Source organism: Cyanistes caeruleus, chromosome 35 (genome assembly GCF_971803275.1).
Source record: "Cyanistes caeruleus chromosome 35, bCyaCae1.hap1.1, whole genome shotgun sequence".
Lineage (NCBI taxonomy): Eukaryota > Metazoa > Chordata > Aves > Passeriformes > Paridae > Cyanistes > Cyanistes caeruleus.
The window spans coordinates 1270318-1284734 of NC_141736.1; the positions used below are offsets into that span (position 1 = coordinate 1270318).

Consider the following 14417-nt stretch of genomic DNA (forward strand, 5'->3'; position numbering starts at 1 on the left):
GCGGGGGCTCCGCGCGCTGCTTAGTCACGGCCCCCCCCCGCCCCCCCCCGGCCCCGGGGCCGCGGCACGGACCGGTGAGACCCCCAAAATATCCCCAGAATATCCCCAGGACCCCCCCCGGGACCCCTGGGACCCCCAAAATATCCCAAAATACCCCCAAAATATCCCAACATATCCCCAGAATATCCCCAGGACCCCCCCCAGGACCCCTGAGATCCCCAAAATATCCCAAAATATCCCCAGGACCCCCCCCGGGACCCCTGAGACCCCCAAAATATCCCAAAATATCCCAAAATACCCCCAAAATGTCCCCAAAATATCCCCAGAATATCCCCAGGACCCCCCGCGGGACCCCTGAGATCCCCAAAATATCCCAAAATATCCCCAGGACCCCCCCCGGGACCCCTGAGACCCCCAAAATATCCCAAAATATCCCAAAATATCCCAAAATATCCCCAGGACCCCCCCCGGGAGGCGCCGGTACCGGACCGGACCCGTGAGACCCCCAAAATATCCCCAAAATGTCCCCAAATATCCCCAAAATATTCCCAGGAACCCCCCGGCAGGCGCCGGTACCGGACACGATCCCGGAGATCCCCAAAATATCCCAAAATACCCCCAAAATATCCTCAGAATATCCCCAGGAAATCCCCAGGAACCCTGAGACCCCCAGAATATCCCGAAATATCCCAAAATATCCCCAAAATATCCCAAAATATCCCCAAAACACCCCCCAGGACCCCCCCCGGGACCCCTGAGACCCCCAAAATATCCCCAAAATATTCCCCAGGACCCCTGAGACCCCCAAAATCCTCCCCGGGACCCCCAAAATCCCCCCCCGAACCCCCCAAAAGACCCCCCCGAGTACCCCGGTGTCGGGACGGGCCGGTGAGACCCCTCCCCATCCCAAATACTCCCAAAATACACCCCGGGACCCCCCCCAAATACCCACGGGGACAGCGCCGGTACCGGGGGGCTGCGTGGGCCGTGAGACCGCCCCAAAACTGCCCCAAAACTGCCCCAAAACTGCCCCAAAACAACCCCAAAAATTCTCCAAAACTGCCCCAAAACTGCTCCAAAAGGGCCCCAAAACGGCTCCAAAAGGGCCCCAAAACGGCTCCAAAAATTCCCCAAAACTGCCCCAAAACGGCTCCAAAATTGCCCCAAAACGGCTCCAAAATTGCCCCCAAAACAACCCCAAAATTGCCCCAAAACGGCTCCAAAAGGGCCCCAAAACTGCCCCAAAACGGCTCCAAAAATTCCCCAAAACTGCCCCAAAACAGCCCCAAAAATTCCCCAAAACTGCCCCAAAACGGCTCCAAAAGGGCCCCAAAACTGCCCCAAAACGGCTCCAAAAATTCTCCAAAACTGCCCCAAAACGGCTCCAAAAGGGCCCCAAAACTGCCCCAAAACGACCCCAAAATTGCCCCCAAAACTGCCCCAAAACGGCTCCAAAAGGGCCCCCAAAACAACCCCAAAATTGCCCCAAAACGGCTCCCAAAATGCCCCAAAACGGCTCCAAAAATGCCCCAAAATGACCCCAAAATTGCCCCAAAACGACCCCAAAATTGCCCCCAAAACAACCCCATAACTGCCCAAAAACTGCCCCAAAACGACCCCAAAATGACCCCAAAACGGCTCCAAAATTGCCCCAAAACAGCTCCAAAATTACCCCCAAAATACCCCAAAACTGTCCCAAAATGGCTCCAAAATTGCCCCAAAATGACCCCAAAAATGCCCCAAAACGGCTCCAAAAGGGCCCCCAAAATACCCCAAAACTGCCCCAAAATTAGCCCAAAATTGCCCCAAAACGACCCCAAAATGACCCCAAAACGGCTCCAAAAGGGCCCCAAAATTGCCCCAAAACGACCCCAAAACTGCCCCCAAATTGCCCCAAAACAGCTCCAAAGGGCCCCAAAAAAGCCTCAAAAACGACCCCAAAAAGCCCCAAAATGACCCCAAAACGCCCCAAAATTACCCTAAAAAGCCCCAAAATGATCCCAAAAAGCCCCAAAAAAAGCCCCAAAATGACCCTAAAAAGCCTCAAAATGACCCCAAAAAGAAGCCCCAAAATGACCCCAAAAAGCCCCAAAAAACCCCCAAAATGACCCCAAAAAGCCCCAAAATGACCCCAAAAAGCCCCAAACCGCCCCCAAACTCCTCTGGGGGTCCCCAAAACGCCCCCAGGACCCCCCAGAACCGGCTCGGGATCCCTTGGGGACCCCTCCCCAAAAGGGTCCCTGGGGTGTGTGGGGGGGGTCTGTATCCCACTCCCCCCCCTCCGTGCCTCAGTTTCCCCCTCTCTGACCCCAAATCCCCGCCAAACCCCATCCCCCCACTCCGTGCCTCAGTTTCCCTCTCTCTGACCCCATAACCCCCCCAAATCCCTTCCCCCCCCTTGCCTCAGTTTCCCCCTCTCTGACCCCATAACCCCCCCAAACCCCCCCAAACCCCATCCCCCCCCTCCTTGCCTCAGTTTCCCCCTCTCTGACCCCATAACCCCCCCAAACCCCCCCAAACCTCATCCCCACCCTCCCTGCCTCAGTTTCCCCCACTCTAACCCCATTTTCTCCCCCCCAAATCCCATTCCTGACCCCATCCCCAAGCTCCGTGCCTCAGTTTCCCTCTCTCTAACCCCATTTTCTCCCCCCAAACCCCATCCCCACCCTCCGTGCCTCAGTTTCCCCCACTATAACCCTATTTTCTCCCCCCCAAACCCCATCCCCAAGCTCCGTGCCTCAGTTTCCCCCACTCTAACCCCATTTTCTCCCCCCAAATCCCCCCCAAACCCCATCCCCCCCTCCGTGCCTCAGTTTCCCTCTCTCTAACCCCATTTTCTCCCCCCCAAATCCCATCCCCAAGCTCCGTGCCTCAGTTTCCCCCACTCTAACCCCATTTTCTTCCCCCCAAACCCCATCCCCAAGCTCCGTGCCTCAGTTTCCCTCACTCTAACCCCATTTTCTCCCCCCAAATCCCCCCCAAACCCCATCCCCACCCTCCGTGCCTCAGTTTCCCCCACTATAACCCTATTTTCTCCCCCCCAAACCCCATCCCCAAGCTCTGTGCCTCAGTTACCCTCACTCAAACCCCATTTTCTCTCCCCGAAATCCCATTCCTGACCCCATCCCCAAGCTCCGTGCCTCAGTTTCCCCCACTCTAACCCCATTTTCTCCCCCCCACAGCCTCTCCACCACCCCCAAACCCCCTTTCTGGGGTCCCACAGCCTGTCTCCAGCCATGTCCCACCCCTCCCCACCGCCACCCCCGGATTTCCCCGCCGAGGTGACGCCGTCCCCGGGGGGCTCCCCGGCTCCGTGCCGTTACACCCTGTCCGAGCACCCCGGGGCCGCCCTGGCCGCCATGAACCAGCTGAGGTTGGAGGGGCAGCTGTGCGACGTCACCCTGCGGGTCCGGCAGGGCGGCGGCGACGCCGGCACCGAGCTGCGGGCGCACCGGGTGGTGCTGGCGGCCGCCAGCCCCGTGTTCCGGGCCATGTTCACCGGGGGGCTCCGCGAGAGGGGCTTGGCCGAGGTGCCCATCGAGGGGGTGCAGCCCCGGGCCATGGAGAGGCTGGTGGAGTTCGCCTACACGGCGGCGGTGGCGGTGGGCGAGGGGTGTGTGCTGCCGCTGCTGCACGGGGCGCTCATGTACCAGGTGTGTTAAACTCTAATTAATTTAATTTAATTAATTTGATTAATTTTTAATTCAAGAGAGCGGTTTTTGATAAGGGTCAGTGGTAACGTTCAATGAATCAGTATTGGTAAGGATCAATAAATCAATATTGGTAAGGTGTAATGAAGCAATATCAATAACATTTAATGAATCGATATTGGTAAGGATAAATGAGCCAATATTGATCAGGATCAATGAGCTGATATTGATCATGATCGATGAGCCGATACTGATCAGGATCAATGAGCCGATACTGATCAGGATCAATGAACTGATATTGACCAGGATCAATGAGCCGATATTGGTCAGGATCAATGAGCCGATATTGGTCAGGATCAATGAGCCAATAGTGATCATGATCAATGAGCCGATACTGATCAGGATCAATGATTGATCAATGATTGATCAGGAGCCTACACGGCGGCGGTGGCGGTGGGCGAGGGGTGTGTGCTGCCGCTGCTGCACGGGGCGCTCATGTACCAGGTGTGTTAAACTCTAATTAATTTAATTTAATTAATTTGATTAATTTTTAATTCAAGAGAGCGGTTTTTGATAAGGGTCAGTGGTAACGTTCAATGAATCAGTATTGGTAAGGATCAATAAATCAATATTGGTAAGGTGTAATGAAGCAATATCAATAACATTTAATGAATCGATATTGGTAAGGATCAATGAGCCAATATTGATCAGGATCAATGAGCTGATATTGGTCAGGATCAATGAGCCGATATTGGTCAGGATCAATGAGCTGATACTGATCAGGATCAATGAACTGATATTGACCAGGATCAATGAGCCGATATTGGTCAGGATCAATGAGCCGATATTGGTCAGGATCAATGAGCCAATAGTGATCATGATCAATGAGCCGATACTGATCAGGATCAATGATTGATCAGTGATTGATCAGGAGCCTACACGGCGGCGGTGGCGGTGGGGGAGGGGTGTGTGCTGCCGCTGCTGCACGGGGCGCTCATGTACCAGGTGTGTTAAACTCTAATTAATTTAATTAATTTTTAATTAATGAGAGCGGTATTTGATAAGGGTCAGTGGTAACGTTCAATGAATCAGTATTGGTAAGGATCAATAGATCAGTATTGGTAAGGATCGATAAATCAGTATTGGTAAGGATCAATAAATCAGTATTGGTAAGGTTTAGTGAATCAGTATTGGTAAGGATCAATAAATCAGTATTGGTAAGGTTTAGTGAATCAATATTGGTAAGGATCAATAAATCAGTATTGGTAAGGTTTAGTGAATCAATATTGGTAAGGATCGATAAATCAGTATTGGTAAGGACCAATGAATCAATATTGGTAAGGATCAATAAATCAGTATTGGTAAGGTTTGGTGAATCAATATTGGTAAGGATCGATAAATCAGTATTGGTAAGGTTTAGTGAATTAATATTGGTAAGGATCAATAAATCAATATTGGTAAGGTTTAATGAAGCAATATCAATAACATTTAATGAATCAATATTGGTAAGGTTTAGGGAATCAATACTGGTCAGGATCAATGAGCTGATATTGATCATGATCAATGAGCCGATACTGATAAGGATCAATGATTGATCAATGATTGATCAGGAGCCTACACGGCGGCGGTGGCGGTGGGCGAGGGGTGTGTGCTGCCGCTGCTGCACGGGGCGCTCATGTACCAGGTGTGTTAAACTCTAATTAATTTAATTTAATTAATTTTTAATTAATGAGAGCGGTATTTGATAAGGGTCAGTGGTAACGTTCAATGAATCAATATTGGTAAGGATCAATAAATCAGTATTGGTAAGGATCGATAAATCAGTATTGGTAAGTATCAATAAATCAGTATTGGTAAGGTTTAGTGGATCAATATTGGTAAGGATCGATAAATCAGTAATGGTAAGGTTTAGTGAATCAATATTGGTAAGGATCAATAAATCAGTATTGGTAAGGTTTAGTGAATCAATATTGGTAAGGATCAATAAATCAGTATTGGTAAGGTTTGGTGAATCAATATTGGTAAGGATCGATAAATCAGTATTGGTAAGGTGTAATGAATTAATATTGGTAAGGATCAATAAATCAATATTGGTAAGGTTTAATGAAGCAATATCAATAACATTTAATGAATCAATATTTGTAAGGTTTAGGGAATCAATACTGGTCAGGATCAATGAGCTGATATTGCTCAGGATCAATGAGCCGATATTGACCAGGATCAATGAGCTGATATTGGTCAGGATCAATGAGCCGATATTGACCAGGATCAATGAGCTGATATTGGTCAGGATCAATGAGCTGATATTGACCAGGATCAATGAGCTGATATTGGTCAGGATCAATGAGCCGATATTCATAATGAGCTGATACTGATCATGATCAATGAGCCGATACTGATCATGATCAATGAGCCGATACTGATCAGGATCAATGAGCCGATACTGATCAGGATCAATGAGCTGATACTGATCAGGATCAATGAGTTGATATTGATCATGATCAATGAGCCGATATTGACCAGGATCAATGAGCTGATACTGATCACGATCAATGAGCTGATATTGCTCAGGATCAATGAGCTGATATTGACCAGGATCAATGAGCTGATATTGATCAGGATCAATGAGCTGATACTGATCATGATCAATGAGCCGATATTGACCAGGATCAATGAGCCGATACTGATCAGGATCAATGAGCCGATACTGATCAGGATCAATGAGCCGATACTGATCATGATCAATGAGCCGATACTGATCATGATCAATGAGCTGATATTGGTCAGGATCAATGAGCCGATATTGGTCAGGATCAATGATTGATCAATGATTGATCAGGATCAATGAGCCGATACTGATCATGATCAATGAGCTGATATTGGTCAGGATCAATGAGCCGATATTGCTCATGATCAATGAGCTGATACTGATCAGGATCAATGAGCCGATACTGATCATGATCAATGAGCCGATACTGATCAGGATCAATGATCTGATACTGATCAGGATCAATGAGCCGCTACTGATCATGATCAATGAGCTGATATTGATCATGATCAATGAGCTGATATTGATCAGGATCAATGAGCTGATACTGGTCAGGATCAATGAGCCGATATTGCTCATGATCAATGAGCTGATACTGATCATGATCAATGAGCCGATATTGATCATGATCAATGAGCCGATATTGCTCATGATCAATGAGCTGATACTGATCATGATCAATGAGCCGATATTGACCAGGATCAATGAGCCGATACTGATCATGATCAATGAGCTGATATTGATCAGGATCAATGAGCTGATACTGGTCAGGATCAATGAGCCGATATTCATAATGAGCTGATACTGATCATGATCAATGAGCTGATATTGATCATGATCAATGAGCCGATACTGATCAGGATCAATGAGCTGATACTGATCAGGATCAATGAGCCGATACTGATCATGATCAATGAGCCGATACTGATCATGATCAATGAGCTGATATTGATCAGGATCAATGAGCTGATACTGGTCAGGATCAATGAGCCGATATTCATAATGAGCTGATACTGATCATGATCAATGAGCTGATATTGATCAGGATCAACGAGCCGATACTGATCAGGATCAATGAGCCGATACTGATCAGGATCAATGAGCTGATACTGATCAGGATCAATGAGCCGATACTGATCAGGATCAATGATTGATCAATGATTGATCAGGATCAATGAGCCGATACTGATCATGATCAATGAGCCGATACTGATCAGGATCAATGAGCCGATATTGCTCAGGATCAATGAGCCGATACTGATCATGATCAATGAGCCGATATTGCTCATGATCAATGAGCCGATACTGATCAGGATCAATGATTGATCAATGATCAATCACCACGGCGGCGGTGGCGGTGGAGGAGGGGTGCGTGCTGCCGCTGCTGCAGGGGGCGCTCCTGTACCGGGTACGGCAGATATTAATTAGTTTAATTTAATTTGATGTAATTAATTGAAAGGATCCGCGTGTGCGGCTGCGTTTGCAGGTGGACGCCGTGGTCAGAGCCTGCTGCTCCTTCCTGGCGGGGCAGCTGCACCCGAGCAACGCCATCGGCATCGCCGCGCTGGCCGAGCGCCTGGGCTGCCTGGAGCTGCAGCAGAGGGCACGGGAGTTCATCTACATGAACTTCGCTGAGGTGGGGAGGGGGCTCTGGGGGGCTCAACCGGGGTCTGGGGGGCTCATCCGGGGTCTGGGGGGCTCATCCGGGGTCTGGGGGCTCCATGGAGGGAGCGCCTGGGCTGCCTGGAGCTGCAGCAGAGAGCCCGGGAGTTCATCTACATGAACTTCGCTGAGGTGGGGAGGGGTCTGGGGGGCTCTGGGGGGGCTATGGGGGTCTCTGGGGGTCTGGGGGCTCCATGGAGGGAGCGCCTGGGCTGCCTGGAGCTGCAGCAGAGAGCACGGGAGTTCATCTACATGAACTTCGCTGAGGTGGGGAGGGGGCTCTGGGGGGCTGATCTGGGGTCTGGGGGCTCATCCGGGGTCTGGGGGCTCCATGGACGGAGCGCCTGGGCTGCCTGGAGCTGCAGCAGAGGGCCCGCGAGTTCATCTACATGAACTTCGCTGAGGTGGGGAGGGGGCTCGGGGGGCTTTGGGGGGGTCTGGGGGTCTGGGGGTCTCTGGGGGTCTGGGGGCTCCATGGAGGGAGCGCCTGGGCTGCCTGGAGCTGCAGCAGAGGGCCCAGGAGTTCATCTACATGAACTTCGCTGAGGTGGGGAGGGGGCTCTGGGGGCTTTGGGGGGCTCATCCGGGCTCTGGGGGCTGATCCGGGCTCTGGGGGCTCCATGGAGGGACCCCAGGGAGCGCCTGGGCTGCCTGGAGCTGCAGCAGAGGGCCCGCGAGTTCATCTACATGAACTTCGCTGAGGTGGGGAGGGGGCTCATCCGGGCTCTGGGGGGGCTATGGGGGGCTGATCCGGGGTCTGGGGGTCTCATTCAGGGTCTGGGGGCTCTGGGGGTCTGGGGGCTCCATGGAGGGAGCGCCTGGGCTGCCTGGAGCTGCAGCAGAGAGCACGGGAGTTCATCTACATGAACTTCGCTGAGGTGGGGAGGGGGCTCTGGGGGGCTGATCTGGGGTCTGGGGGCTGATCTGGGGTCTGGGGGCTCATCCGGGGTCTGGGGGCTCCATGGAGGGAGTGCCTGGGCTGCCTGGAGCTGCAGCAGAGAGCACGGGAGTTCATCTACATGAACTTCGCTGAGGTGGGGAGGGGGCTTTGGGGGTCTGATCCAGGCTCTGGGGGGCTCTGGGGGCTGATCCGGGCTCTGGGGGTCTGATCCGGGCTCTGGGGGTCTCTGGGGGGCTGATCCGGGCTCTGGGGGTCTCTGGGGGTCTCTGGGGGGCTGATCCGGGCTCTGGGGGTCTGATCCGGGCTCTGGGGGTCTCTGGGGGGCTGATCCGGGCTCTGGGGGTCTCTGGGGGTCTCAGGGGGTCTGATCCGGGCTCTGGGGGTCTCTGGGGGTCTCTGGGGGTCTCTGGGGGGTCTCTGGGGGTCTCAGGGGGGCTGATCCGGGCTCTGGGGGTCTCAGGGGGGCTGATCCAGGCTCTGGGGGGCTCTGGGGGTCTGATCCGGTGTCTGGGGGTCTCTGGGGGTCTGATCCAGGCTCTGGGGGTCTCTGGGGGTCTCTGGGGGTCTGATCCAGGCTCTGGGGGTCTCTGGGGGTCTGATCCGGGCTCTGGGGGTCTCTGGGGGTCTCTGGGGGTCTGATCCAGGCTCTGGGGGTCTCTGGGGGGCTGATCCAGGCTCTGGGGGGCTCTGGGGGTCTCTGGGGGTCTGATCCGGGCTCTGGGGGTCTCTGGGGGTCTGATCCAGGCTCTGGGGGTCTCTGGGGGGCTGATCCAGGCTCTGGGGGTCTCTGGGGGGCTGATCCGGGCTCTGGGGGTCTCTGGGGGTCTGATCCGGGCTCTGGGGGTCTCTGGGGGTCTGATCCAGGCTCTGGGGGTCTCTGGGGGGCTGATCCAGGCTCTGGGGGTCTCTGGGGGGCTGATCCGGGCTCTGGGGGGCTCTGGGGGTCTCTGGGGGTCTGATCCAGGCTCTGGGGGTCTCTGGGGGTCTCTGGGGGTCTGATCCGGGCTCTGGGGGTCTCTGGGGGGCTGATCCGGGCTCTGGGGGTCTCTGGGGGTCTCTGGGGGTCTCTGGGGGTCTTTGGGGCGCCGATTCAGGGTCTGATTTTGATCATTTTTAGAAATTTTCCCCCATTTTTCCTGCAGCTTTTCAATCAGGATGAATTCCTCTCACATCTCATGACCCTGACGTCACTTTGGGCTTCATTTTGAGTCGATTTTTATCAATTTTATAAATTTCCCTCACATTTTTTTCCCCAGGTTTTCAATCAGGGTGAATTCCTCTCACATCTCATTACCTTAATGGCGTTTTCGGGTTAATTTTGAGCTGATTTTTATCAATTTTAGAGACTTTTCTCACCTTTTTCCCCATTTTCTCCCCAGGTTTCCAAGCAGGAAGAATTCCTCTCGCTATCCCACTGCCAGAATGTCACTTTGGGGTTAATTTTGAGTTGATTTTTATCAATTTTCTCACCTTTTTCCCCATTTCCCTGCAGGTCTCCAAGCAGGAAGAATTCCTCTCGCTATCCCATTACCCTGATATCACTTTGGGGTTAATTTTGAGCTGATTTTTGTCAATTTTAGAGACTTTTCTCACCTTTTTTCCCATTTTCTCCCCAGGTTTCCAAGCAGGAAGAATTTCTCTCCCTGTCCCACTGCCAGAATGTCACTTTGGGGTTAATTTTGAGCTGATTTTGAGTTGATTTTTATCAATTTTAGAGACTTTTCTCACCTTTTTTCCCATTTCCCTGCAGGTTTCCAAACAAGAAGAATTCCTCTCCCTATCCCACTGCCAGAATGTCACTTTGGGGTTAATTTTGAGCTGATTTTGAGCTGATTTTTATCAATTTTAGAGACTTTTCTCACCTTTTTTCCCATTTCCCTGCAGGTTTCCAAACAAGAAGAATTCCTCTTGCTGTCCCACTGCCAGAATGTCACTTTGGGGTTAATTTTGAGCTGATTTTGAGTTGATTTTTGTCAATTTTCTCACCTTTTTCCCCATTTCCCTGCAGGTTTCCAAGCAGGAAGAATTCCTCTCGCTCTCCCACTGCCAGAATGTCACTTTGGGGTTAATTTTGAGCTGACTTTTATCAATTTTAGAGACTTTTCTCACCTTTTCTCCCCAGGTTTTCAATCGGGATGAGTTCCATGTGACATCCCATTACCCTGATATCACTTTGGGGTTGATTTTGAGCTGATTTTGAGCTGATTTTGAGCTGATTTTTGTCAATTTTCTCACCTTTTTCCCCATTTCCCTGCAGGTTTCCAAGCAGGAAGAATTCCTCTCGCTGTCCCACTGCCAGAATGTCACTTTGGGGTTAATTTTGAGTTGATTTTTATCAATTTTAGAGACTTTTCTCACCTTTTTCCCCATTTTCTCCCCAGGTTTCCAAACAAGAAGAATTCCTCTCCCTATCCCACTGCCAGAATGTCACTTTGGGGTTAATTTTGAGTTGATTTTTGTCAATTTTAGAGACTTTTCTCACCTTTTCTCCCCAGGTTTTCAATCGGGATGAGTTCCATGTGACATCCCATTACCCTGATATCACTTTGGGGTTGATTTTGAGCTGATTTTGAGCTGATTTTTGTCAATTTTAGAGACTTTTTCCCCATTTCCTTGCAGGTTTCCAAGCAGGAAGAATTCCTCTCGCTCTCCCACTGCCAGAATGTCACTTTGGGGTTAATTTTGAGCTGATTTTTATCAATTTTAGAGACTTTTCTCACCTTTTTTCCCATTTTCTCCCCAGGTTTCCAAGCAGGAAGAATTTCTCTCCCTGTCCCACTGCCAGAATGTCACTTTGGGGTTGATTTTGAGCTGATTTTGAGTTGATTTTTATCAATTTTAGAGACTTTTCTCACCTTTTTTCCCGTTTTCTCCCCAGGTCTCCAAGTAAGAAGAATTCCTCTCGCTGTCCCATTACCCTGATATCACTTTGGGGTTAATTTTGAGCTGATTTTTGTCAATTTTCTCACCTTTTTTCCCCATTTCCCTGCAGGTCTCCAAACAAGAATTCCTCTCCCTGTCCCATTACCCTGATATCACTTTGGGGTTAATTTTGAGTTGATTTTTATCAATTTTAGAGACTTTTCTCACCTTTTTCCCCATTTTCTCCCCAGGTTTCCAAACAAGAAGAATTCCTCTCCCTATCCCACTGCCAGAATGTCACTTTGGGGTTAATTTTGAGCTGACTTTTATCAATTTTAGAGACTTTTCTCACCTTTTCTCCCCAGGTTTTCAATCGGGATGAGTTCCATGTGACATCCCATTACCCTGATATCACTTTGGGGTTGATTTTGAGCTGATTTTGAGCTGATTTTGAGCTGATTTTTGTCAATTTTCTCACCTTTTTCCCCATTTCCCTGCAGGTTTCCAAACAAGAAGAATTCCTCTCGCTGTCCCACTGCCAGAATGTCACTTTGGGGTTAATTTTGAGCTGATTTTTGTCAATTTTAGAGACTTTTCCCACCTTTTTCCCATTTCCCTGCAGGTTTCCAAGCAGGAAGAATTCCTCTCGCTATCCCATTACCCTGATATCACTTTGGGGTTAATTTTGAGCTAATTTTGAGTTGATTTTTATCAATTTTAGAGACTTTTCTCACCTTTTTTCCCATTTTCTCCCCAGGTTTCCAAGCAGGAAGAATTCCTCTCGCTGTCCCACTGCCAGAATGTCACTTTGGGGTTGATTTTGAGCTGATTTTGAGTTGATTTTTGTCAATTTTCTCACCTTTTTCCCCATTTCCCTGCAGGTTTCCAAGCAGGAAGAATTCCTCTCGCTGTCCCATTACCCTGATATAATTTTGGGGTTAATTTTGAGCTGATTTTTATCAATTTTAGAGACTTTTCTCACCTTTTTCCCCATTTTCTCCCCAGGTTTCCAAGCAGGAAGAATTCCTCTCGCTGTCCCACTGCCAGAATGTCACTTTGGGGTTAATTTTGAGCTGATTTTGAGTTGATTTTTGTCAATTTTCTCACCTTTTTCCCCATTTCCCTGCAGGTTTCCAAGCAGGAAGAATTCCTCTCGCTGTCCCATTACCCTGATATAATTTTGGGGTTAATTTTGAGTTGATTTTTATCAATTTTAGAGACTTTTCTCACCTTTTTTCCCATTTTCTCCCCAGGTTTCCAAGCAGGAAGAATTCCTCTCGCTGTCCCACTGCCAGAATGTCACTTTGGGGTTAATTTTAAGCTGATTTTTATCAATTTTAGAGACTTTTCTCACCTTTTTTCCCATTTTCTCCCCAGGTTTCCAAGCAGGAAGAATTCCTCTCGCTGTCCCACTGCCAGCTGGCCACTCTGGTGAGCCGCGACGAGCTCAACGTCCGCTGCGAGTCCGAAGTCTTTCAGGCTTGCGTTTCTTGGGTCCAGCAGGACCGGGGGGCTCGGGCTCCTTTCCTCCCCGCTCTCCTCCGCGCCGTCCGCTGCCACGCTCTCACCCCTCGCTTCCTCCGCGCCCAACTCCGCCGCCGCCGCGACCTCGGCCGCGACGCCCTGCGCTACCTGGCGCGCGTTTTCCGCGATCTGGCTCTGCACAAACCCTCCGGGGATCCCCCCGGCCGCTGCCCAAAGGTCCGGCAGCTGATTTACGCCGCCGGGGGTTACCTGAGGAGATCCCTCAGCACCTTGGAGGCTTTCGACCCCCAGGAGGGCTCGTGGGTGAGGTTGGCGGAGCTGGAGACGCCGCGCTCGGGGTTGGGGGGCTGCGCGGTCGGGGGGTTGTTTTACGCCGTGGGGGGGAGGAATAACTCCCCCGAGGGCAACACGGACTCGGCCGCCGTGGATTGTTATAACCCCCTCAGCGGGAGGTGGTCGCCCTGCGCCCCCATGAGCGTCCCCCGCAACAGGATCGGGGTGGGCGTCATCGACGGACTCATCTACGCCGTGGGGGGCTCCCATGGGTGCACGCATCACTGCTCGGTGGAGAGGTGGGTGTGGGGGGGAAATGGGGCTGGGGGGGGTTAAAAGGGTCTGGGGGGGTAAAGAGGGGTGGGAGGGTTAAAAGGGTCTGGGGGGGTAAAGAGAGGTGGGAGGGTTAAAAGGGTCTGGGGGTTAAAGAGGGGTTGGGGGGGGAAATGGGGCTGGGGGGGTAAAGAGGGGTGGGGGGTAAAGAGGGCTGGGGGGGTTAAAAGGGTCTGGGGGTAAAGAGGGCTGGGGGGGTTAAAAGGGTCTGGGGGTTAAAGAGGGCTGGGGGGGAAATGGGGGTGGGGGGGGTTAAAAGGGTCTGGGGGGGAAATGGGGCTGGGGGGGTAAAGAGGGGTGGAGGGGTTAAAAGGGTCTGGGGGTTAAAGAGGGGTTGGGGGGGGAAATGGGGCTGGGGGAGTAAAGAGGGGGTGGGGCGGGTAAAGAGGGGTGGGGGGGTTAAAAGGGTCTGGGGGTAAAAAGGGGGTGGGGGGGGTTACAAGGGTCTGGGCGGGTAAAGAGGGGTTGGGAGGTTAAAAGGGTCTGGGGGTAAAGAGGGGTGGGAGGGTTAAAAGGGTCTGGGGGTTAAAGAGGGGTTGGGGGGGAAATGGGGGTGGGGGGGTTAAAAGGGTCTGGGGGGGAAATGGGGCTGGGGGGGAAATGGGGCTGGGGGGGTAAAAGGGTCTGGGGGAAATGGGGCTGGGGGGGTTAAAAGGGGTGGGGGGAAATGGGGCTGGGGGGGTAAAGATGGGGTGGGGGGGGT

General features: G+C 51.4%; 1 protein-coding gene across 1 annotated transcript in view; it reads left to right on the top strand.

The window, feature by feature from the left end:
- The window catches only part of KEAP1 (kelch like ECH associated protein 1), a 20255-nt gene continuing 5838 nt past the window's right edge, over nucleotides 1-14417 (top strand). Inside the window, exons 1-4 of the mRNA XM_086871372.1 lie at nucleotides 1-74; nucleotides 3183-3653; nucleotides 7685-7834; nucleotides 13001-13680. Of these exons, the coding sequence (XP_086727498.1) occupies nucleotides 3237-3653; nucleotides 7685-7834; nucleotides 13001-13680 (1247 nt within the window). The 5' untranslated portion in view covers nucleotides 1-74; nucleotides 3183-3236. The remainder of the gene's footprint in view (nucleotides 75-3182; nucleotides 3654-7684; nucleotides 7835-13000; nucleotides 13681-14417) is intronic.